Source organism: Melopsittacus undulatus, chromosome 7, assembly GCF_012275295.1.
Source record: "Melopsittacus undulatus isolate bMelUnd1 chromosome 7, bMelUnd1.mat.Z, whole genome shotgun sequence".
Lineage (NCBI taxonomy): Eukaryota > Metazoa > Chordata > Aves > Psittaciformes > Psittaculidae > Melopsittacus > Melopsittacus undulatus.
In genome coordinates this window covers 5,945,943-5,967,872 of record NC_047533.1, presented here as the reverse complement: position 1 = coordinate 5,967,872, position 21,930 = coordinate 5,945,943, and the positions used below count along the sequence as shown (strand labels likewise).

At 52.1% G+C, this 21,930-nt stretch overlaps 1 protein-coding gene across 1 annotated transcript; it reads right to left on the bottom strand.

The window, feature by feature from the left end:
* Positions 1-2,036: 2,036 nt before the first annotated feature.
* On the bottom strand, positions 2,037-8,019 carry CD8B (CD8 subunit beta). The gene is made up of 5 exons (XM_005144613.2): positions 7,974-8,019; positions 4,516-4,863; positions 2,687-2,782; positions 2,188-2,277; positions 2,037-2,077 (listed from the first exon to the last, which is right to left on the bottom strand). Exons 1-5 carry the CDS (start codon positions 8,017-8,019, stop codon positions 2,037-2,039), a joined length of 621 nt encoding a protein of 206 aa, XP_005144670.2.
* Positions 8,020-21,930: the final 13,911 nt, after the last annotated feature.

Below are 21,930 nucleotides of genomic sequence, written 5' to 3'. Positions count from 1 at the left end.
CTTTGCCCATGGGGAGTTCCAAAGGGGTTTCCTCCTATCTATCCTGTGCCAAATACACATCATAACAATCATCTGCTCCTGGGGTGAAGCTCTGTGCCCTGAGCCCTTGCAGGGCAGGACAATGATGTGTTTGGTTCATTTGAGCTTTCCCAGAGGCTAAAACGTGCTGCTGGTATGGTGGGTATGGTGTGTCAGAGCAGAGGTTCTACAGGACCCCACTGCAGCATCCCTGGTGGGATGGGGTCTGGAGCAGCCTGAAAGCCTGGTGAGCATCACAGGCTGGCTCAGGGTGGTCCATTGATGGCTTTATCACTGCATCACTTGGGGGAAACCTCCATCTGAGGAGCTGGCTTTGAGACCAGACCCTCCGGATAAACCAGTATTAATGTGGAGAGCAGCATCTCTGAGGGGAGGGGGGGAGGCAGGAGGGATGCTGCTGTCACTGTGGTGCTTTACACCCGCACACGCTCTCCCTGTGCCTGTGTCTGCCCTGGCCCTGGGCTCTGTGGAGCCGCATCCCTCTTGTCCCGTGGGCAGCTGTAAGCACACGTGCAGCGGGCAGGACTGGGGACCCCAGCCCCTGGCTTTAACACCCACCCCCTGCCCCTTCCCCTTGCACCCGCTGCAGCCGATGCAGCCTTGGTGAGCAGAGGAGTGGTTGCCTCTGAGAGCAGGGTCGCCCCCTGCGCTCAGCACCGAGCTCAGCGCCCATGGACGGCTTGAGATGTGAGCAGTGGCTAAGCACTGGTAACATAACTGGGGGACACATCCTGCTCCTGGCAGCACTCAGGGCTGGGGATCCATGGGCAACACTGGGCTCAGCACACACGGGCACCATTCGGGGCTCAGCACACACGGGCATCACTCAGAGCTCAGCACACACAAGCACCATTTGGGGCTGAGCACACACGGGCACCATTCAGGGCTCAGCACACACGGGCATCACTCAGGGCTCAGCACACACGGGCATCACTCAGGGCTCAGCACACACAGGCATCATTCGGGGCTCAGCACACACGGGCACCATTCGGGGCTCAGCACACACGGGCACCATTCAGGGCTCAGCACACACGGGCATCACTCAGGGCTCAGCACACACGGGCATCATTCGGGGCTCAGCACACACGGGCACCATTCGGGGCTCAGCACACACGGGCATCACTCAGGGCTCAGCACACACGGGCACCATTCAGGCCTCAGCACACACGGGCATCATTCGGGGCTCAGCACACACGAGCACCATTCGGAGCAGTCCCCGTTGGCTGTGCCAGGTGTCTGGGCTCAGAGCCAGCCCCAGCTCCCTGTGTTTGCTCCCAGAGGTGCTGTTGGCCTTCAGGCTGTGCCAGGTGCTTATCGGCTTTGTCTGGCTCTCATCTCCCACTCCTGCCCGTTTGCAGTCTCCCATGGGACAAGACTCCCTCCCAGACCTGCTCCCCTTGGAGCTTTCACTCTGCTTTAACTCTTGCTTGGGCAGAGGCCTTGGTTTCTTGCCTGCTCTGCCTCCATGTTCCCACTGAGCAGGGCCACAGGACACCAGCTTATAGAGCAAAATGGCCAAGAGGTGTATTCCTGTTGCTAACACACATGTCTGTACAGGGTCGTTACAAGCTGTGCAGAGAACTGCCCTCCATCTGCCGGCTGCTCTCACAGCATTCACTACCAAAGTCCTATGAACCAGCATTAGCAGGAGCAAAGCAAAATCATCTTCATGTTGTCCTATTGATGAACATAGAGGAGGGAGAAGGAGCTCACAGCATCTTTCCAACCCACTTGAGCCCCTTTGGTGCACCAGCCCCATACCCCCAGTGCAGAGCCAGCCATGGTGTTTGCCCTGCTCAGCACCCTGCAGAACCCAGCCTGGTCCCTTTACCAGCTGTTGTGTTAAGGAAACCTGTTACAGTCATGATCTGTCACAGGGAATAAATGTCTGTTTGGTAGCACAAGCCTATGTCTGTCTGCTGTAACATCCTTCCTGGGTCACGTCCAGGCGGGGGGGGGCAGAGCTTCTCCCTGTCTGCCCGAGGAGCCGGTGGGATTTACTGCCTGTGGATGCGAAGCCACAGCCTCCGCTTCATACCTGGGGAGAGATGGTGTCAGTCAGCTCCAGGACCCGCTCCCAGCTCCCCATCCTGCTCCTGGGCTGTCCCAGGGCCTGACACCCCTCGTGGTCCCCCACAGGATGCTTACGGTAGAAACGATGGGCAATGGGGATCAGGCTGAGCAGGAGGACCAGGACAGTGGTGGCCAGTGGGACCCAGACCAGGGGGCTGCAGGCACCTGGAGGAAAGGAGAGGACTCAGCACCATCAGCTCTGAGGGATGGAGCATGAGGTGGGAAAGGGAGGAAAGCAAGGCAGGTCCTTAGAGGAGGGGCTGGGGACACCACCATCACCCTGGGGAATCCTGTGGAGGATGCACTACACCCGAGGGCATTGCAGGGAACTCAGAGATGGGTCCTGGTACCTAAACTGAAACACATCCAGGCCCCTACACCCTTGTATATCCCAGGGGAGCACTCCTAAAGGCAGAGGTCAGCTCCAGCCAGAGTGATGGGTTTAGAGAGACCCAGGTGCCCACCCCGACAGGGTAACATTGTGATTGCCCAGGACAAACTGCATCTGAACCCTGTGGACCTCAGGAGCTCAGCACAGCCCTTTTGCACTGAGCAGACCCCGTGTCATTCATACCTTTCCTGATGGGAGCTTTGCTTTTGGTCACGCACTGCAGAGCCTTTGTGGAGAGCGGGGCTTGAGTGGTCTTTGGAGGCAGAGGAAGGGCATCAACTGGTGGGTAAGGAGGAGAAGAGGTCGGTCAGGGTGGCACCGAGTGTGATGGGGATCAGGCCAGAGGGGCTGCAGATTCAGGCTTTTAAACCTAGCCCCATCCAGCGACCCCTGCAAAGGGCTGGAGGAGCCAGGAGCTCGACCTGAACCTCTCAGTGGCCACAGAAGTTACCAAAAGCATCAATGAAACAATGTGTGGGGCAATGAGGGGCAGGAGGCTGAGGCAGAGAAGCTTACATTGAGCTCCATTTACTGCCAGGCATCCCCTCTTTAGCACCTCACAAACCCCTGGGCAGCAGATTGCAGCAGCACTGGGGGGGTTTGAGGGATCCCTGGATCTTGTCTTACCCGGATCCCTCTAATCTTAGCTCCAAATTGGATCATTTCTTTCTTTCCTGGTAAAACGAGGGCAGGATTTCTTGTGGTGCATCTGAATTACAAGGGGGCACATCCACCTCTTTGTAAAGGTGGTCAGGAAAACCCCCAGGAATGCTACATTAAAATACCCCAATAAAATGAAATGAAAATGGCATTAAACTTGTCTGCTCAAACTGCACTATTTGCAGTGATTCAAACCCAATTTGTTCTGATTTAGGGCTGAAATTCCTATGGGATCCATTGTTCTTTTACACAGAAAGATGAAGCATTGGGTGCCTGGGATTTATCTGGACAACTTTTCCCTTACATTATAACAGACTTCAACAAAAGGAACGTACAAACAACCTGTTTTATCATGAGGACTCAAAGGAGGAGAGCAAAGCCCGATCCTCCCCGAGCACCTGCTGCTGTTTGGGTTCCAATTAGAGCGTCCTTGATGGTGCTCAGTTTCAAGCCTGTTTTTCGTGCTCTGCTTTGCACAGATATGGGCTCGGCTGATGAAAACCAGCTCCCCTTTATCTGAAAACAGCTTTTCTTTGATCCAGCAAGGCTCCTGAAGGGGTTTCTGAGCCAGCTCAAGGTGCAGGGTTTGTTTGCAACAGAAACAACCCAGAAAGTTTGGGACTCTGGGGCTACATCTGTGTTAAATGAGTGATTTGTCCCCCTAAAAGCCTACAAAGAAAGGGCTGAATCCTGCTTCAAACACATTAGTTTTTATACATTTTATACTCCTGCTCTTTGTTCAAGGGGAGAATGGGCTGGAAAGAGCTGCATCCTGACCCAGGGTCTGTAAAGCACCATTACCCCCCCATGCTACCCATAGACAGCTCTGATTTACGGTCAGAGGGCCCCAGTAATAGAGGCTTTGAGGAATAAATCCCATTTCAGTGCTTTATGTGAAGGACAGGTTTGAAACCTGCAGCCACAGCCACCCTGGAGATGCAAGGGATGATGTCCTCAGGCCTTAATGCTGCTCTTGTCACTAGGATGGGGAGGGAAGAAACAGGGCACACATCAAACCTCTCATCCGAAGTACCACAGGGGATGAGGGAAGCACAGGGCATCAGGGGATGAGGGTCTTCCCATGGGAATCCTAAAACACTAGGACGAACACAGTGCTCAAGGCATGACCACAGCAGAGCAACTGCTGGTGGCAAAAGGACTATTACATCCAGCTGACCTAAAATGTAGCTATTATTATATGTGTTTTCTGTCTTATCCAGTCTCATAGGTCTCTTCAAACCTCACAGCCCCATCCTTGCACCTCAAGATTGGGAAGGGTCCACTACCATGCATCACCCCTTGCCCTTGCTCATCACAGTGGTACATTTTGGAACCCCAGGGCTGATGCTTACCCACACTGAGCCGTGTCCCAGTGCCCAGGATGAGCTGGGAGGACTGGGAGATGGAGCAGTAATAGATCCCATTGTCCGAGGCATGGAGGTGACTGATGTGCAGGCTGTAGGTGTGGGCACTTGCTCCATGGGCACTGAACTTCTCCTGGCTCATGTTTGTGCCATAGGTGGCTTTGCCCATCGGGCTGGAAAACATCAAGAACTCGAAGTTTTGCTTCTCCTGGCTCCAGCGGTACCAGTACACCCCTGCATGCTCCCTCCGCAGCTCACACAGCAGTTGTGCTCCATTGCCAGCTTGGGCTGTAATGTGCTTCGGAGTCTGGGTTATGAGGAGATTTGCATAGAAACCTAAGTGAAAAAGGGACAGGAATGAGGAGTTATTTGCTTCTCATGATTTTTCTTCCATGCTAAGGACAGATGTTCTTTGTGGGATTAAGAGCAGGTAATTACAGACCAGGGGAGAACACGACTGAGAAACAGGAGCATCTTTATCAGGATGATCCCATATTCTTTCAGAGGCCTTTTAGGCCCAGCTGTTTTTTGGTTAAGCCTAGTTAAACAGGTAGTATACCTGTACTAAAATAGGTAGTATATCTGTAGTTAGACAGGTAGTATACCTGTACTTAAATAAGTAGTATATCTGCAGTTAGACAGGTAGTATACATGTACTGAAATAGGTAGCATATCTGTAGTTAGACAGGTAGTATACATGTATTTAAACAGGCAGTATATCTGTAGATAGACAGGTAGTATACCTGTACTGAAATAGGTAGCATATCTGTAGTTAGACAGGTAGTATACATGTATTTAAACAGGCAGTATATCTGTAGTTAGACAGGTAGTATACCTGTACTTAAATAGGTAGCATATCTGTAGTTAGGTAGCATACATGTACTTAAATAGGTAGCATATCTGTAGTTAGACAGGTAGTATACCTGTGCTTAAATAGGTAGTATATCTATAGTTAAACAGGTAGTATACATGTATTTAAACAGGCAGTATATCTGTAGTTAGACAGGTATTATACCTGTACTGAAATAGGTAGCATATCTGTAGTTAGGTAGCATACATGTACTTAAATAGGTAGTATATCTGTATTTAGACAGGTAGTATACATGTATTTAAACAGGCAGTATAGCCTCTAAACACTCATCTAGGGGGGAAGCTTAATGCCATGTAGGGAGGAATGAGGAGGGATGATTTTAGGGTGTCCTCAAGACTGCACATACAGGGCAGAGCATCCCCACCTACTCCTATGGATGCCCCTCTCCCCTCCTTTTCTCTCCCATTTTTCAGAGAGGGTTCACCTCTCTTTCAGCAGGTTTTGTTTGAGCCATTTAACTTATTTGCCACATTTTTGTTCTACCAGATGCAACACCGGTAAACTTCATCCCTGGTGCAGAAAAAGACCCCAAATCATGCAAAAAAACACCTCAAAATGAACCGATTTGATATTAATTTGTAGAATACATTACTTTCATATGAATCTCAGGAGCTGGGCAGGGAGGGAGGGGGGTTGAGGGGTAGCGGTGGGATAGAAAGCTTGGCTTTGGCATCGCATCGCCCTGTTTGGGGTTTGAAGCTCCTTTGGCCGTTATCTGAGTTGTGTTTGGCACAGGCAGATGTGAGCTGTGCCTGTGTGAGAGCCAGGATGCATCCTTGTGGGAAGGATAACAGTGGCCTCTGATCCTTTCTGTTAAGCAAACAGGCCTACAAAGCTGCAGATAACTCCAAGACCAGGTGAAAAACAGCCCTCTGAAGATAAGGATGTTCCCGCTTTCTCTGCCTGTTTCCCAAATGTGTTTTGAAGCTGTGCAAAAGCTCAATAAAATACATTTTGGGGCCTTTTTTACCTTAAAATGTCCCTATTCCTTCAAAATCCCAAAGCTGCTTCCAGTAGCTGTTGCAAACAGCCTCATGCAGCCTTCAAACCCGGGTTTGCATGATCTGTGTTTGAAGCCCATGTGCCTGATGTCCCCCATGGGGACAGGTAAAGGAGAGGGCTCTGGTGACTGACACAGGTCCAGAGCCTTTCTCTGTCCCCACACCAATGACCCCATCACTGCTGGTGCACTGCAGAGAGGAGCAGGCTTTAGCCCTAATATTCCAATGCCAAATTCAAGGCAGCATTGATGCAGCTGCAGCATTTCACCGCATCCTTTGGTGCTGTGACAATATAAATATCTCCTTATTACTAAAATACATAATCTTCAGGTTTTGGAGTGTAATCGTGGTGAACTTTGCTCTGGCAAACACATGGATGAGAAGGGATCCTGGCAAAAGCTCAGCTCAGCTCTAAGTCAATGGTCAAGCTCCAGTGGGGTGAGCTGAGACAGAGACAGAGCAGAAAAGCTCATCCTCTGCCACAGCTTCATCCCCTAAACCCTATCCATCCCCTTTCCCAATGTATATTCTGTCAGGAGACCCCAGGGAATTGGGGTGGGATGGGTTTGTTTCCATGTGTTTAGTTACACCAGCCTGCAGCAGCTTGAAAATGATCCCTTTTCCCTTTGCATGATTTATTGGGGCTTTCTCAGCAAGGACCCCACTGTACAGATCTATAGGATATTACTACCTATATGTAAGTGCCTCAGGCTGTTTGCAGCTGTGTTATGCTGTACGTGAATGACCATCACACAATGTGAACAAACACCCTGCAGTCCTGACAGCCTCTAGAGAGGGTGCTGAGCAGCTTTGAACCTGTGTTGGGCAGCATTTTGGGGGACCAACTCGAGCTGTTACTCGAATATATACATTAAATGTGTGTTTCAAGCTTTCAATATTTTCTACCTGCAAACTGATGGTAAAAATTGTCTCTTAAAGCACAATTCACTTTGCCGTGACACCGACTATAAATTCAATTCAACCTACTCCTCCAGCCTGTCTGCAATAAGCAGAAGGCAACACGGTTTTATAGCACCCATTCCAGCTTGGCCCTTGGGAAACATTCAATCCTGGGATAGATTTAGGGGAAAATTTGATGGGATGTTTATTGTCTTCAAGTTACAGTGGCAGCGTGGATAGGTGCTGCTTTGACTTCTCCATCAGCAGCATCCCACAGCCCATCTGCACTAAGAGGGTGCAGGAAAAACAAATTCGGTGGTGTCTATACCATTATATATTGCACTTGGAATAGAGTAGGGTAGAGCAGAGTAAAGGAGAGGAGAGAGCAGCCTGTTTCAGTTGGAAGGGATCTACAGTGATCTAGTCCAACTGCCTGATCACTTCAGGCCTGAGCTTCTGCACTGACCAGAAGCTAAAGCATGTTATTAAGGGCATTGTACAAAATTATGCAATGATAGGCAATAACATAGGTAATAATATCCTGTAATCTATCCTACATTTAAACTTCCATCATGCAGATGCTGTGTAAAATCCCATGTTCTAAAGCAGGGTGGAGGAGAGGCTCCAGCATGATTTTAGGTGCCCCTAACCCTTAAGAGATGCATCCCTCTTACCTGGGATCTGGAAGGAGATGCAGAGACGGAGCCACAGCCAGGCCATGGTGAAGGGGGCAGTGATGGAGGGGTTTTGTGCCATCTCCATGCAGGGTCCCCTCTTTAGTGCTGGGGCTGTCTTTACCCAAGAGGTTCTTCCTCTTCTTGATGCAGACGTCTCACCAAAGAGCATCTGCGGCAGCACCCAGATCTTCAGCGTGCTCCCTGCTTCTGCGCTGAGCCCCACATCCAGGTGTGCATCAGGGCAGCAGCCCCATGCACTGCTCCAGCCTGGGGTCCCCCCAGATCCCCTTTAGGAATAAAGCCAAGGGGAACTCACTGATTTTTAATTATGATTACTTTGTATTTCATCACCTCTTTTCCCCTCCCTTATATCTAGCTCCGTGCAATTGAAAAATGACAAATGTAGGAGCTTAGCACTAAAAATGAAAGCAGGAAGGGATGAATTTTTGCTGTTTTCTCCCCCTTTGAAACCAAAAAGCACTCGAAATAAGGAAAAGATGCAATGTGTGCTGTGCAGTTGTTTTCTTCAACAGAATCTTTAGCACAAGGTGTTATTCTCCGGGCCTGGAAAGTGATGAACACCGAAGCAGGTTGCTATAAGGGCAGAGGAACGAGGCTTTACAGCCAAAACCAAGAAGCCTCTAACAAATTTAGTGGCTGAAAACGTGGCTTTGAAATGCCTTCAGGAGTGACAGGTTTGAAGCACTTGGGATTTAGGGTTTGAAGAGTGGAATGCACGACGTGAAACGACAGGGAGAGCTGGTGGCAGAAGCCCCCAGTATCCCCATGCTTGGGGAACAAGGTAGAAATGGTTTGTTATTTGTTATTTGTATTTATTCACTGTTCCCCCTATAACAAACAAGCAGGGTCTGGTTTTCTTTTATGCCCCCCCCCCCCTTGTGCCGATACAGAATCACACAGAATCACAGCACGGTTTGTGTTGGAAGGGACCTTAAAGCTCATCCAGCTCCAACCCCTGCCCCAGGCAGGGACACCTTCCACTGGAGCCACTTGCTCTCATGTCCTCACAAAGCCTCAGCATCTCCCCATAGCTGGATCCTGAGCAACAGGGGGATACCCCTGAAGGCTGTCCTGTGGGGGCACCAGGAAACCTCCCCCGGGGTTTGAGCAAGCAGGTGAATAGGAGAGGGCAATGTTGCACCTTGTGCAGTGGGGGGTTTTGGGCTAATCCTTTTCCCCATCCCCTTGCTCCTATAATGCATCCCCTCCCCATTTCAGTTTAGTTTCCTGCCCGAAGCAGCCTTGCCGCAAAGGGCTCAGCTGAATCCCTCCTTAACTCTTTCCTGGCAGGAGAAAGTACTTTTAGTGCCTTCAAACACATCTCAGTGCTTAAAAGCTCCTGTTTTGAGAGCCGAGGCCCTGGCATGGGGTGCAGCAGCCCCTGCCTCTCCCCTCCTTACCTCCTGCTCACCTTTCCCCTTTAGTTTCACATCACTCCCAAACCGGGACCTCTCCAGAATGGGGTATAAAGACCTCTTGTTGGGGGGTGCATGTGCTTAACATGAGAATTACCACTGTGAGTGTGTTTTCCCTTCATCCCCACAGTGCAGCTGTGAGCTGAGCCTCATGTCCCTGCTTGCAGCAATGGCTGCATCCCCCTTTTCTCACTGCTGCTGTCACCTCGAGCATCTTCTGCCCCCCTGGCCAGGTCCAAAGTGCACACAGAGGTGGGTTTTGTCACCATTAAAAGCTTGGACATGGGGCACACAACACAGGGCTGCTGCAGGGCTGGTGACACTGGGTTTTCTAAGCAGATACTTTGGGTTTGGAGCATTCCCCAGCACATTACAGCAGCTTTGGAGATGCTTCCCTGCATTGCTTTTACCTCTAGGGTTTCTCCTGTGGAAAGAAGGGAATATTTGCAATGTAAAAGCATGGTGTGTGTGCTGAAACAGGGCTTAATTCTTAGTTTGGCTTTGAAGAGGTTGTTCCTATGCAGTTCAGCCATTTCCCAGTGTCCAGACTGCTCTCAGGGCTTGGTGTTGCTCCTAGGAGAAAACATTCCAGATGGATCTAACAGCTTTATCACCAACAAATACAATCCATGGAGGGAACATGCAGGAGAGCAGCTGCTGTTTATGACATCCCCCCATTGTCTGGGGCTGCTGTGCTGGGAAGAAGACAGGGGAGTAAAACCTGGTGTCAGTTGAAGTGATTTGTTAGCACAAACAAGGTTTGGTGGTGACCTTGCTGGGGTGCAGCAGCTCCTGATCAGGAACGTTTGGCTCATGGCTGGTCCAGGGGGGGGGATCGATGAATTTTGGTGTATTTGAGTTGTTCAGATGCACAGTTTCTATGGGGGGATTTATTCTTTCTATGAAACAAAAGACAACGACCCCAGACCCTTGTTCAGCCCCCTCCCTGCCCCATCTCGGTGCTTGCCCTATGGCCCATCCTGGGGGAAAACAGCCCCTCTCCTTTGTCTCATCCTGCATCCAGTGCATTAATCCTGACACTGATTCCCCATCCTTTTGCCAGCTTCATTACAGTTTTGCCTCTTTCCTGTCTCCCCTGTGATGGGTTTCTTACAGCAAAGTGTTTGGTTTGGGGGGGGGCTAGAGGAAAGCATTGGGGTAGAACAAAGGGGGCTACAGACAAGAAGCAGGACCTGGCTAGAGCTTCATCTCTGTTGCAGCAGGGGTAATTGCAGCTGTAAATGCCAGGCTGGAGAAACAGTTCCCAACAAATAAGGGAAAATCCAGTCCCTCTGTGCTTCTGGGGCTGCAAAAGGTGATTTTGGGGATTGGGGAAGGCTGCTCAGCCTCAAGCCTGGCCCCACACAGGCAGTACTGCAATAACTGGAAATAAGGGCCCTTTGGGGGTAACAGGATGCTGGGTGGAAATGGCTCAGGATAAAGCAAGCCACATTTTCAACAGGATTTATTCCAGGGAAGGATGCACCTCCTGCAGTATTTCATTAGGGGGAAAAGCAGTGATGAAAACAAAGCATTTCACTGGGTTAGTGCAATAGCAGGTAAAAAAGAACCAAGTGGGTCAAGTTCTCTGTTCTAAACTGCTCTAAGATGTGGTTTGTGGGGCGAGGCTGGGGGCTCCGGCTGCCTTCTGCAGGTGCAGATTTACAGCTGCCATTCAGCTGATGCAATAGCACAATTGAGGCCCTTGTCACATCATGGGGTACCCCCAGGGTACACATCAGCATGTGGAGAGCCGGTTTGTGGCATGGAAAAATGCTGCTTTTGAACTCCATGTGTCCAAATGGATCTAAATGAGGAATTGTGTGATTTTCCTGCCTTTTCCTCTCCTCTGTGTGCTTGGGGGGACGAGATCTAGAGGGAACCATGTGTGTTACAGATGTCAGATGTGACCCCCAAGTGTGATCTCCCCCCCAAACTCAGGTGCTAATGGGGTGCACAGCAAGCCGGGGGGCTTAGGGGGGGAGGCATTGAGGGCAGTGAGGAGGATGGATGCTAAGGGGAAAAGCTCCAGCTCTCCCCCTTGAGGGCACTTGGTGCAAGCAGAAGTTAGCATAAGCGAGAGTGACTAATCCTGGCCCCCCCAAAACAGATAAGGGGCAGAGCACCTGCTTCCCTAATCTGTGCCCAAAAAGGATAAAGAAAAACAAGGATGGTGTCCTTGGGAAGACAGGGGGAGAGATGAAACACATGCAGGAGGGAGATCCGCCATAGAAGTAAACAAGCCCCCCAAACCGGCCAGCCAGGGCTATAAAAACCAGCGGGCTGAGACCCTGCTACCACCTTAACCCTAAAGGTGCTTCAACGGACCGGAACTCTGCCCAACGGACTCGTCTCTCTCCAGATCCCCGGGACTGCCAGGATCCATCCAAGGATTGGTGAGATCTTATTACTGGGGTCCTATACACCTCTTCTCCTCTTCACCCCATCCCGCATCCCTTCCCCTTCCCCTCCCGGGGACCCCGGCGGGTCGCGGTGGCCACCGCCGTTCGTCCCTACCTTCCCTTTCCCTTGCTACCAGGTTCTGCATCCCCCCCTTCCTTTTGGGTGGCTTTTGGGTGGCTTTGGAGCGGTTTTTGCGTGGCTTTTTGGGTGGTTTTCGCGTTGTGGAGCTGCAGCTTTCCTCTGTGTGTGGGTCGGTGCTGTTTGTTGCGGTAGTTTCCCCCTGAGATAGAGCCGTCTCGCATCTTGTCCCCATCACTATGATGACCGATATCGTTAGCAATTGGAAGCTGGAGCAGTTTGTGCTCCAAAAGTGTCTCCCTCCGGTGTGGTCTCCAGGCTCCTTCCAGGGCCCGGAGGCGTACCAGCAGCTCTGCCAGCAATGGGAGAGCTGGTCGGAGGAGTCCAAAAAGCCCAAACCCACAAACAAATGCAAGAAGCGAGCGGCTCTGCAGGGGTTGTTGATGGTGGGCAGGGAGCTGTCGAAGTTGCTCAAGGAGGCTCTTGAGAACGTGCAGGCTTTGGAGCAGGCTAAGGGCGAGCTCAAAGTGCAGGTGGACAACCTGCGTGCAGAGGTGCAGGGTCTGTGTGGGGACTCCCTGCGGAGCGCAGTGGAGATCACCCGGCTGGAGAGCAAGCTGGGGTACGAGAAGCTGAAAACGGAGGAGCTGGAGAAGGAGGTTGGCAAATGGATAGGGGAGACCCACGACGCACAGAGCGCGGTGCGGGCGGTCCTGCAGGATGTCCATCGGGACCGCGGCACAGGTCCCGATCATAAAGTGTGTCATGCTAAGATCCAGGAGCTGCAGGCAGAGCTGGGGGTGTCCAGGGGTATTGTGGCTGCCATCCAAGGCAAGAGGGGCCGGTTCGGGAATAGCCAGGGAGAGGACTCCCTGGACCCGCACCCGCCCCACTATGACTATGAGGATGATGTGTGGGGTGCCAATGGCCCCACCAGGCCATCCCCGTATGCTCCTTTGCGGGAGGAGATGTGCCAGATACAAGGAGGGGAGGTGGAGGCTTCCAAAACTAAAAAGAGCCCCCCCGATGAGCCAGCCAGCCACGGGCCTCTGCAGGCCATAGACACCAACAGGGCTGTGCTCTGGTTCACCCCCGAGCAGCTCAAGACAGTGGGGAAGATGCTGGGGCCATTGACAAAGGAGACAGCAGTTAACTGGCTGTCCAGGGCCCAGCGGCTGCCCCGGAGCCAGAGTGGCAACTTAGTGAGTGACCTGATAGACGTGGTGAGGAAGTGCATGAGACCGGATGATTTTGCTTCGTTGCCAGGGGATGTGCAGATGGGGAATGTCCAGGACATCAGGGATGTGCAGCTGGCAGTGCTCAAGGTGTTCTTCCCGGAGATTAACCCCTTAGTGTTGTTCCACCAGGAGAAGCAGAGCCCCGAGGAGCGGCCTGATGCTTATGTTAACCGTAAAAAGATGCTCTATCAGATGGCTGGGCTGCCTGGCTCCAAGGAGTCCCCCGTTGATTTTGACAGGCCTGAGTTCAAGGAGCCGCTGGTGGTGGGGTTGACCCCCCCACTGCGGGTGATTGCTGGGGGGGATGCGGCTAGAAAGCCATTGCTGGAGCTGGAGCAGATCCTGACCCAGAACTTCGAGCTGCAGAAGCAGGCGTTCCCAGGCTACATGCCGGGGGGGAAGAAAGGGAAAACCTCAGCCATGTCCTACCAAAACGGAGGGATGAGAAAGATGCAAGGGGACAACCGGAAAGATCCTGACGGCAAAGGCGGCCTGGGGAAGGAGAACCAGCAAGGGCTGAGGTTTCAGAAGCCCAACACTTGGCGTGCTGAGCTGCGGAAGCGCCTGATAAAGTATGAGAAGCAGGAGGACATCGATGGCTTGCCGGATGCGGAGCTCTTCCGTAAACTGGCCCTGCATGAGGCCAAAAAGCACAGCAGCTCCCACCCCATCGACCCGGGGTCTAAGGCTCAGCAATAGGGCTGCCAGGCACCTGCATCGCCCCTCTTTGTGGCACCGATTAAGACCGATGCATGGGGGCGCCTGATAGTTGATATAACTATTGGAGGAGGGGTGCTTGGACAAGTGATGAGAATTGATACTGGTGCCACTTATTCCTTTTTAAATCTGGTCCCTGGCGAAGCCAAGATCTTCCAAACCTGTGAAATTATTGAACTGACAGGGCCCAATGGCCAAAAATCCTCAGTGGCCTTCACAGGGCCCATACCCTTTGAAATTGGCACTGTCAAAGGGTCTGAGAAATTTGGGAAAATGGAAATGAAAGGGGAAAAAACGGGTGTTTTGGCCATCTCCACCCTGACAAAGATGGGGGTGATGGTAGATTTGGCAAACCAAGTGCTGTTGTATTGTCCTCAAAGCAATGTGCCTGTCATCCCGGCGAGCCATAGGGTGATGTCAGTGAAAGCCCCTGAGATCCTGGTGCACCCTGAGTGGGAACCCCGGGTGAAACGGGTCACGGAGCAGTTCCCCCGGGTGTGGGCAAGGAGCAAGCTGGATTGTGGGCAGATTGATGCTGTTGTAGCAGTGAAGGGGCCGGATCCCCCTCCTCAGCCACAGCCCTGGTACCCGGCTGAGGCTGAGGCCAGCCTGTGGGGCACAGTCAAAACCTTGCTGGAGCAGGGGGTGTTGATGGAGCTGCAGAGCACCAGCAATGCCCCAGTGTGGCCCTTGAGGAAAGCTGATGGGAAAACATGGAAGCTGACAGTCGACTTCAGCGCCCTGCACTGCGCCACCCCACTGCACACCTCCGCAGTGGCCAAGTACCCCGGCATCATGTCAGCCATCTCCCGGGGATCCGAGTGGTTCTCGGTGCTCAGCCTCACCAGCCCATCCTTCGCCATCCCCCTGCATCCCGAATGCTGGCATAAGTTTGCCTTCACCATCCGAGGACAGCAATTTGCCTTCACCAGAGTGCCCCCGGGCTTCCAGAACACCTCTGCCATCTGCCACACGCACGTGGGGAGGATGTGGGAGAAGATCAGGCATCGGGACAGCGTGATGTCCTGTGCTGGTGACATCCTCATCCATACCCGGACAAAGGAGGACAACCTGGAGGTGCTGGCGGAAGTGCTGGAGGCCGTGCAGAAGACAGGCTTCAAGATCAGCCCTATGAAAGCCCAGCTATGCTGGAAGGAGGTTTCCTACCTGGGGGTGACCCTAGGGGAGGAAGGGCTCTCACTGGAGAAGCAGAGGGTCCAGCTAATACAGAAGGTGTCAGCACCGGCCAATGCCACCACCCTGAGGTCCTTCCTGGCTCTCCTAAGGTTCTGCAAGGAGTTTGTTGAGGGTTATGCAGAGAAAGCTGCCCCCCTTTGCCACCTCCTGAAGAAGGACACTCCTTGGGAATGGGGGCCAGAGCAGGACGAGGCGGTGAAGGCCTTAAAGGAGAGCGTGGCACAAGCCCCTGTGCTGGTGCGTCCCTGCAGGGACAGACCCTATGTCCTACAGCTGACCAGCACGGGGAGGGGGCTGCAGGCTACCTTGGGCCAGCAGCAAGGTGCCTGTCTCCTCCCTGTTGCCCATGCATCGCGCCTGCTGACGTCGGCTGAGCAGCAGTTCAGTGAATACGAGAGGGAGGTCTTAGCCTTGATCTGGGCTCTGCAGCACTGGGAGTACCTGGTGGGCTCGGCCCCAGTGCTGCTGAGGACCTCCAGTGCCCCGGTGAGGTACCTCTTGTCGGAGAAGGGGGATGAGGATCCCCTGTGCCGCCCCAGAATGGCCAACTGGGTGCTGGCATTGACCGACAAGAGGGTCCCTGAGTACCCCTCACCCGGTGCCTACAGGGTGGTGATCAGTGCAGAGAGGGATGTGGAGGAACCAGAGGGTCTCCTGCCTGAACCCAAGCTGCGCCGGGCACCCCTGTTTGAGAGCAGCCTCAGCCTGCAGGAGGCCAAGGACAGAGGATACGTTGTGTGGTTTGTAGATGGGTCCAACTACTACGAGCAAGGGGTGCCCTACACAGGCTATGCTGCTGTCAACCTGAGTACTGGGGAAGTGGTGAAGGGGAAGTGCCTGCCTCACTCCATCCAGGCTGCTGAGCTGGTGGCGGTGACGGCCGCCCTTGAGAACACAGCAGCAGACCAGCCCCTGGCTGTGTTCTCAGACTCAGGATGGATGGTGAGAACAGCACTCAAGTGGCTGCCGCTCTGGAGGGAGAGGGACATGCAGTCTGCTGATGGCAAGCCTGTCACCTATGCCAAAAAGCTGCTGTACCTCGCGAGGCTGGCGGAGCAGAGAGCGCACCCGACCCAGATCATTAAAGTGAGGGGGCACAAGAAGGGAACAGAGGAGGCCAAGTGGAACAAGGAGGCGGATGCTAAAGCCAAGCAAGGTGCAAAGGAAGGGCTGATGTGGAAGACCAGCAAGCCCTTGGAGAACACCTCCATGTTCATGGCTCCCAGCAGACACTGGGAGAGGGTGGACCTGCCGGGCTTGCAGGCACAAGACCCCAGCATCCGGGAGTTAGTGCAGGGCAGGGTGTATAAAGGGTGCAAGGTGTGGAAGGATGTCTCTGGTCTGGTCCTGGCAAGGAGGGAGGGGGCAGACTACCCGGTCTGGGTGGTGCCTGAGCTGGTCCGGACAGAGCTGGTGGCCCTGGCTCATGAGCAAGGGCATCTGGGGACAGACAAGACCATGGTGAGGCTGCAGGGTGCTGGGTGGTGGCCTGAGATGAGAGAGGATGTGGAGAGGTACGTCAGCAACTGCTTGACTTGTGCGGCCAACAATCCTGACATCAAAAAGACCAAAGCCCTCCTGGGTCATCAGAGGGTTTCTGGGCCATGGAGCAAGTTGCAGATGGAGTTTATTGGCCCTTTGCCCCAAACAGCCCAAGGCAATAGGTATTGCTTAGTGATCAGTGATACCTTCACCAGCTGGGTGGAAGCATTTCCAGCTCGAAACAACACACCCAGCACAACTGCTAATATCCTGGTAGAGCACATCTTATCACGCTGGGGAGTCCCAAAGGAGATTAACTCAGACTACGGCCAGCGCTTCATCACAGAAGTCACAAAAGGAGTGTGCCAGGCCCTGGGCATCAAGCAGAAGCTTCACATCACCGGCCATTTCCAGAAGCCTGGCTCGGCAGAAGAACCCAACCAACCCCTGAAGACAGCGCTGAGGAAGCTGGTGAGCCAAAGGAAAGACTGGGATCAGAAGCTCCCACTGGTCCTGCTGGCCTTACGGGGGACAATGGCATCTCAAGCACCTTCTCCCCAGAAGTTGCCTCCTGCAGGAGACCCGAAGCTGCTGGGACACTGGTGGCGAAGAGGGGAGCCACCGGATGAAGTGCAGCCCCGTGTGCTGATGGACAAGTGGGTCCAGGACATACTGAGGACGCTGTTGGCTACGTACCACCAGCTCGCTCCAGGGCAGGATACCAACATCCCCAAGATGGATAAGCAGCTGGGAGTGTTGCTGCGCCCCGTGGAGTGGAACACAGGGGACCTGGTAATGTATCGGGAGGTTAGAGAGAAGAACCAGGTGCTGGAACCCCAGTGGATGGGGCCCATTAGGGTGGTGAACAAGGCCAGCCCCTCCATGTACCAGGTAGAAATCAGAAAGGGGGCAAAAAGGCAGGAAAAGTGGTTCCATTCTTCACAATTAAAAGCATGGAAGGGAAACTAACGGGGCTGGAGAGCCCGTCCTGTTTATGTTTTGCAGATAAAGGAAAATGGAAGGCGATTGTGACCAGCGGGAAGGGCGAGCTTCGTGGCGTCACCAACCCTGTTTGCGCTATGGGGGAAATGCTTTCAGATTTGTGGTTGCAGGATTTGCTTTGCTCTCTGGTATGTGCATAGCCCTGAGCACCCAATGCGCCCAACCAACCCATCAGCACCCCAGGCAAAAAGTCAGTCGTTCTCACTTAGAAAGGCATCTCAACACGTGGGTCCAGCACAGGGTTAGGAGATACACAAAAACTGAGACCAATTGGCCCTGGTCTCAAGCTCACATAAAATACACGGGAAGCATGGGATTAATTTCTAACAAAGGCTTAAATCTGTCAACAGTGGTGATGCATGGGTCAGAGGTGTACTTGGAAAATGAATGGAGCTGGGATAGCACAAACAGACTTCCACAGCTGATGGGGACGGTGGGACAACACATAAGGGTAGGGTGCAGGGTTATCAACGGATCCACTCACCAGCGAGTAAGTCAGATCTCCGTGACCGAAGTCAAAACTAAGAAGAATCAGAAAAAGAGCTGTGCTGTAGAAAAATGGGACTGTTGGTACAACTTTACTTTGGTCCAGCCAGTCTTTGTGGTCTGCCTCTGGGCACAAAACAGCGTGGGGCTGTCCTTTAAATTCCAGATTAACACCATGACACCCTCCTTTGCTGCTGTCAAGATCTCCAAGTGCCACTTCTTGGCCTGGCACGCAGCCCCATACGCTGAAGTTGGCAACCAGGTAAAATTGGACATTGAGTATTCCCAAGAAAGTGTAACTGACCCAATGCAAACTGATGGCACCATGATGACTGTCACTGCCCCTGATGGCCACAAGTGGGTCATGCCAGTAAAATGCCTCCGTGAGACCAAAACGCTCAATAGATCTGAATTAGGTGCAGAAGCTTCGTGGTATAATCAGGACTATGGAATCTGTCCACACCTGGTCATAAACCTCCAGGTATGGTGTCGAGGAAGCCTAAGCATAGACATGTCCCCTGAGCTTGGAGGGAAGTGGTGGATAGGAGGTCCTGACGGATTTAAGAAGGAGTTTACCATCATTGCTGTCCTACACCCCTTCATTTCCAAAATAGGCCCTTACGTAGTCAAGCAAAATCACATCCAAGAGCTGTTGACGGGGCCTGTCCGATCCCTGAAGAAGGTGGTGTTGTCTCTGTCCACCGTTAACATTTCATCTGTCAGACCTCACTGTGCCCCCTTCCTCTCCACGCTCCACACGGGCTGGCTGGCATGGCTCCACAGCCGCTCCATCCAGGGCACCCGGGCCAGGAGAGACCTGCTGGCCACAGCACTGGGAGGAGGAGGTGCTGGGCTGGGCGTCCTCAACACTATGAACGTTGAGGTTTTGACCAACAAGCTGGAAGCTGTCACCTCAGGCGTGCAGGGGCTCCTCAACCCCTTGAATTCATCCCTGGCCAGCCTTGGGATGGGGCAGTGGCTCGTGTCAGAGGTGTTGCCTACCTGGGAACAAATAAATGAGAAAGACCACCAGATGCTGTTGCGAGCGTTGGGCATCGAACAAAGTAACGTCTCTCTTGCTCTTAGCTGCATCCAGGCCCAGATGTGGGTGCAGAGTGTCGTTGCAGGTATCCTGAGAGATGGGGACAACGGTATCCTTCCCACTGAGATTCGAAAGATCGTGTGGGATGCAGCCACCGAAAAGGAACGGCAGCTCCAGGCCTGGTGGAGGCTTGTCAACTTCACCCACGACCAGGCCCTCAATGCAGTCATCACCTATGTCCTCACTGTGACAGAGGCTCGCATCGAAAAGGTCTACCCCGTTGTGGCCCTGGGGGTTAACACAAATGGGTCTGTGGTCTACCCCCTGGACCACCGCATGTGGGCGAGGGTGTCTGATGGGAAATGGCAGTCGGTAGATTTGGAAGCCTGCATTTTGGAAAGGGGGCTGGGATTCATATGTGAAGATGATGCCCTTAAGGCAAGTGATGTTTGTTTTGATACTAGAGAAGGCGTGTGCCACTTTGAGATCAATCCCCAGAGCAGCAATAAGACCATGTTGGTGTACGTAGGGAAAGGGTGTGTATGCTTCAGAACGATGTGTAAATACGTGCAGATCAATGAAGTCTATAACCAGAGTGTGTTTAACGACTCAAATATGTGTGCTTGCAATGTAGCTGTTATTAGAGGCTGTGATTTTGTGTATAAGCCACCTGTATTCACTAGCCAGTTGCTAATAAGAAACTATACCTTGTATCGTAGTATAACCCCAACTCCTATTGGTATGGATTTGTCACTTGTAAAAGAGATGTTAGAGCATGCAAATTTACAGCAGCTGCTAGAAAATGCTAAGGCAGAAGCTAGAAAGATCCTAATAACTGTACATCACGATGGCAGCGTTATAAAGCAGGTAATGGAACGAATTAAGAGGGTGGGAGAACATCACTGGTGGGAAATATTCTTTGGCTGGTCCCCCACTGCCACCAGCATCTTCAACGCGCTGCTGCACCCTGTAATAGTTATACTGTTAATGCAAATCTGTGTGTGCTTTGCCATGGTAGTGACTTGTTACTGGATGAGGCAGGTGAAACTCTGCATTGACAAAGAGGTGCAAGGACTGAGGCTGGCCAAACGCCTCCTACCATAGTCAAGGGCAAGACTGGGTTGGCCTCTGTGTTTGCCACCAAGAAGAACCTTTAGCTCCGCTGTTGGCTGCAACCCAGTAGGCGTTGAGCGGTGGGGACACATGCCATGCCAGACCTTGATGTGAGGGATGGCCTCCTCTGGTATAAGAGGGCCATCCAGGAGGGAAGGGCAGGCCAAGCAGCCTGTGGTTGACATGAATCACAGAATGGTAGAGGTTGGAAGGGACCTCTTGAGATGATCAAGTCCAGTTCCTCTGCTCAAGCAGGACCACCTAAAACAGCCCAGGCTGTATCCAGATGGGTTTTGACTGTCTCCACAGATGGAGACTCCACAACCTCTCTGGGTAACTTGCACCAGTGTTTCATCACCCTCACAGTAAACAAGCAAAAGTTAGCATAAGTAACTATTATAAGCAATAATAATAATGATAAGTAACTATTGTGTTTGAACCTCCCATGCTAATGTCAAGATGCTGCTCATGTGTGATTTAAGACTCCTTAAGCAGAAAAGGGGAAAAGCAAAGCCAAGGACTGTGTCTTTGGAAGTAAAGAGAAGGGAACATCATGCTGGAGCCTGGAAACCACTCACTGAAGACGGCAGGGGTGTTACCAGCCTCAAAGACTTGGAAAGATGATAAAAGATGAGCAGAATGTAATCATCGTGGACTTAAAGGAGCTGAATCCACATGGACCTTTGTAGCATCTATCTCCAGGTTCCCAAGACTCCCAGTGCGTCTGGCCAGCGCATTGGTGAGATCTTGTTTCTGGAGCCTGGACATCACTGCTTTGTTTTGCTTTGCTTAGTTTTGCATGTACTCAATAAAGTCTGTTAGAGGATGTTCAGTCTGTCTGTTCAATCGCTGCCTACCCTGACTCATGCCTTTGGCTATACTGGTAGAGAAATTATAGTGAAAAGATGTGGGTTTGGGTTTTTTTTTTCCCTTTTTTTTAGGCCCAAATCCCTCACTTGCTTTTTGCCTGCAGAATATTCACTGAAACACACAGATTCCTGCCTTGGGCTGAAGAGTGTGTGCAAACCCACTCCCCTCCTTCAATCTGCCTTTTCCGACCTGGATCACCCCCTGCCACTAAACCAGAAGGAGCCTTAAAATATACAAAGGGGTTCTCAAACAACTTAAAACCATCAGGAATAGCAAAAACTCAATTAAGCACCTCATGTCCAGCCCATGGGCCTGATCTCATCTCAGAGGTGCTGCCCTCTCTGAGAATGGGGGTTTACACTGGCAAAAAGCCCTTTGCAATCCAGGCTGAAATAAACACATTAAAGAACTGGGCTTTAACCCAGCAGGAACTTCTGGACTAGCTCAAGAAATGGGTTTAAAATCTCACTCTTCACAATCACTGGGCTGGGAAGCACAAAGAAACAGCATATTGCTACGTCATACTTGATTTTAAAGAATACTTCAATATATGGGTTTGATAAGACACTTCTCCTTAACAAACATTATTACTGAGCTTAGGACATGTGGGTAAATAAATCACTGTCTAAACCCACAGAAGTCTTTTTCCCCTCTCCAAGCACCATGAAAACACCCCCTTCACCCCTGGGATGGGAGGCTGAAGTCTCCCCCCAACCCTCCCACTCCCCTGGAAAGGGCTGGGGCCTGGTCTCTACACTCTGCTGCTCCCTTCATTTCACCCATAACAAAGCCTCACAGAACACACCTTTTGGTTAAAGCACCTTTCTTACTCACTAACACCTTACATGTTTCATGAGAATCCATTTCCTTGTGAATAATCACCCTTTTAT

Bases quoted from the DNA above. Each gene is read 5' to 3' on its own strand.
- CD8B (XM_005144613.2), bottom strand. From the start codon at position 8,019: ATGGCCTGGCTGTGGCTCCGTCTCTGCATCTCCTTCCAGATCCCAG. The intron at 4,864-7,973 runs GTAAGAGGGATG...TTTTTCACTTAG, and splicing joins CATCTCCTTCCAGATCCCAG to GTTTCTATGCAAATCTCCTC. The intron at 2,783-4,515 runs GTAAGCATCAGC...CTTACCCACCAG, and splicing joins TGGGACACGGCTCAGTGTGG to TTGATGCCCTTCCTCTGCCT.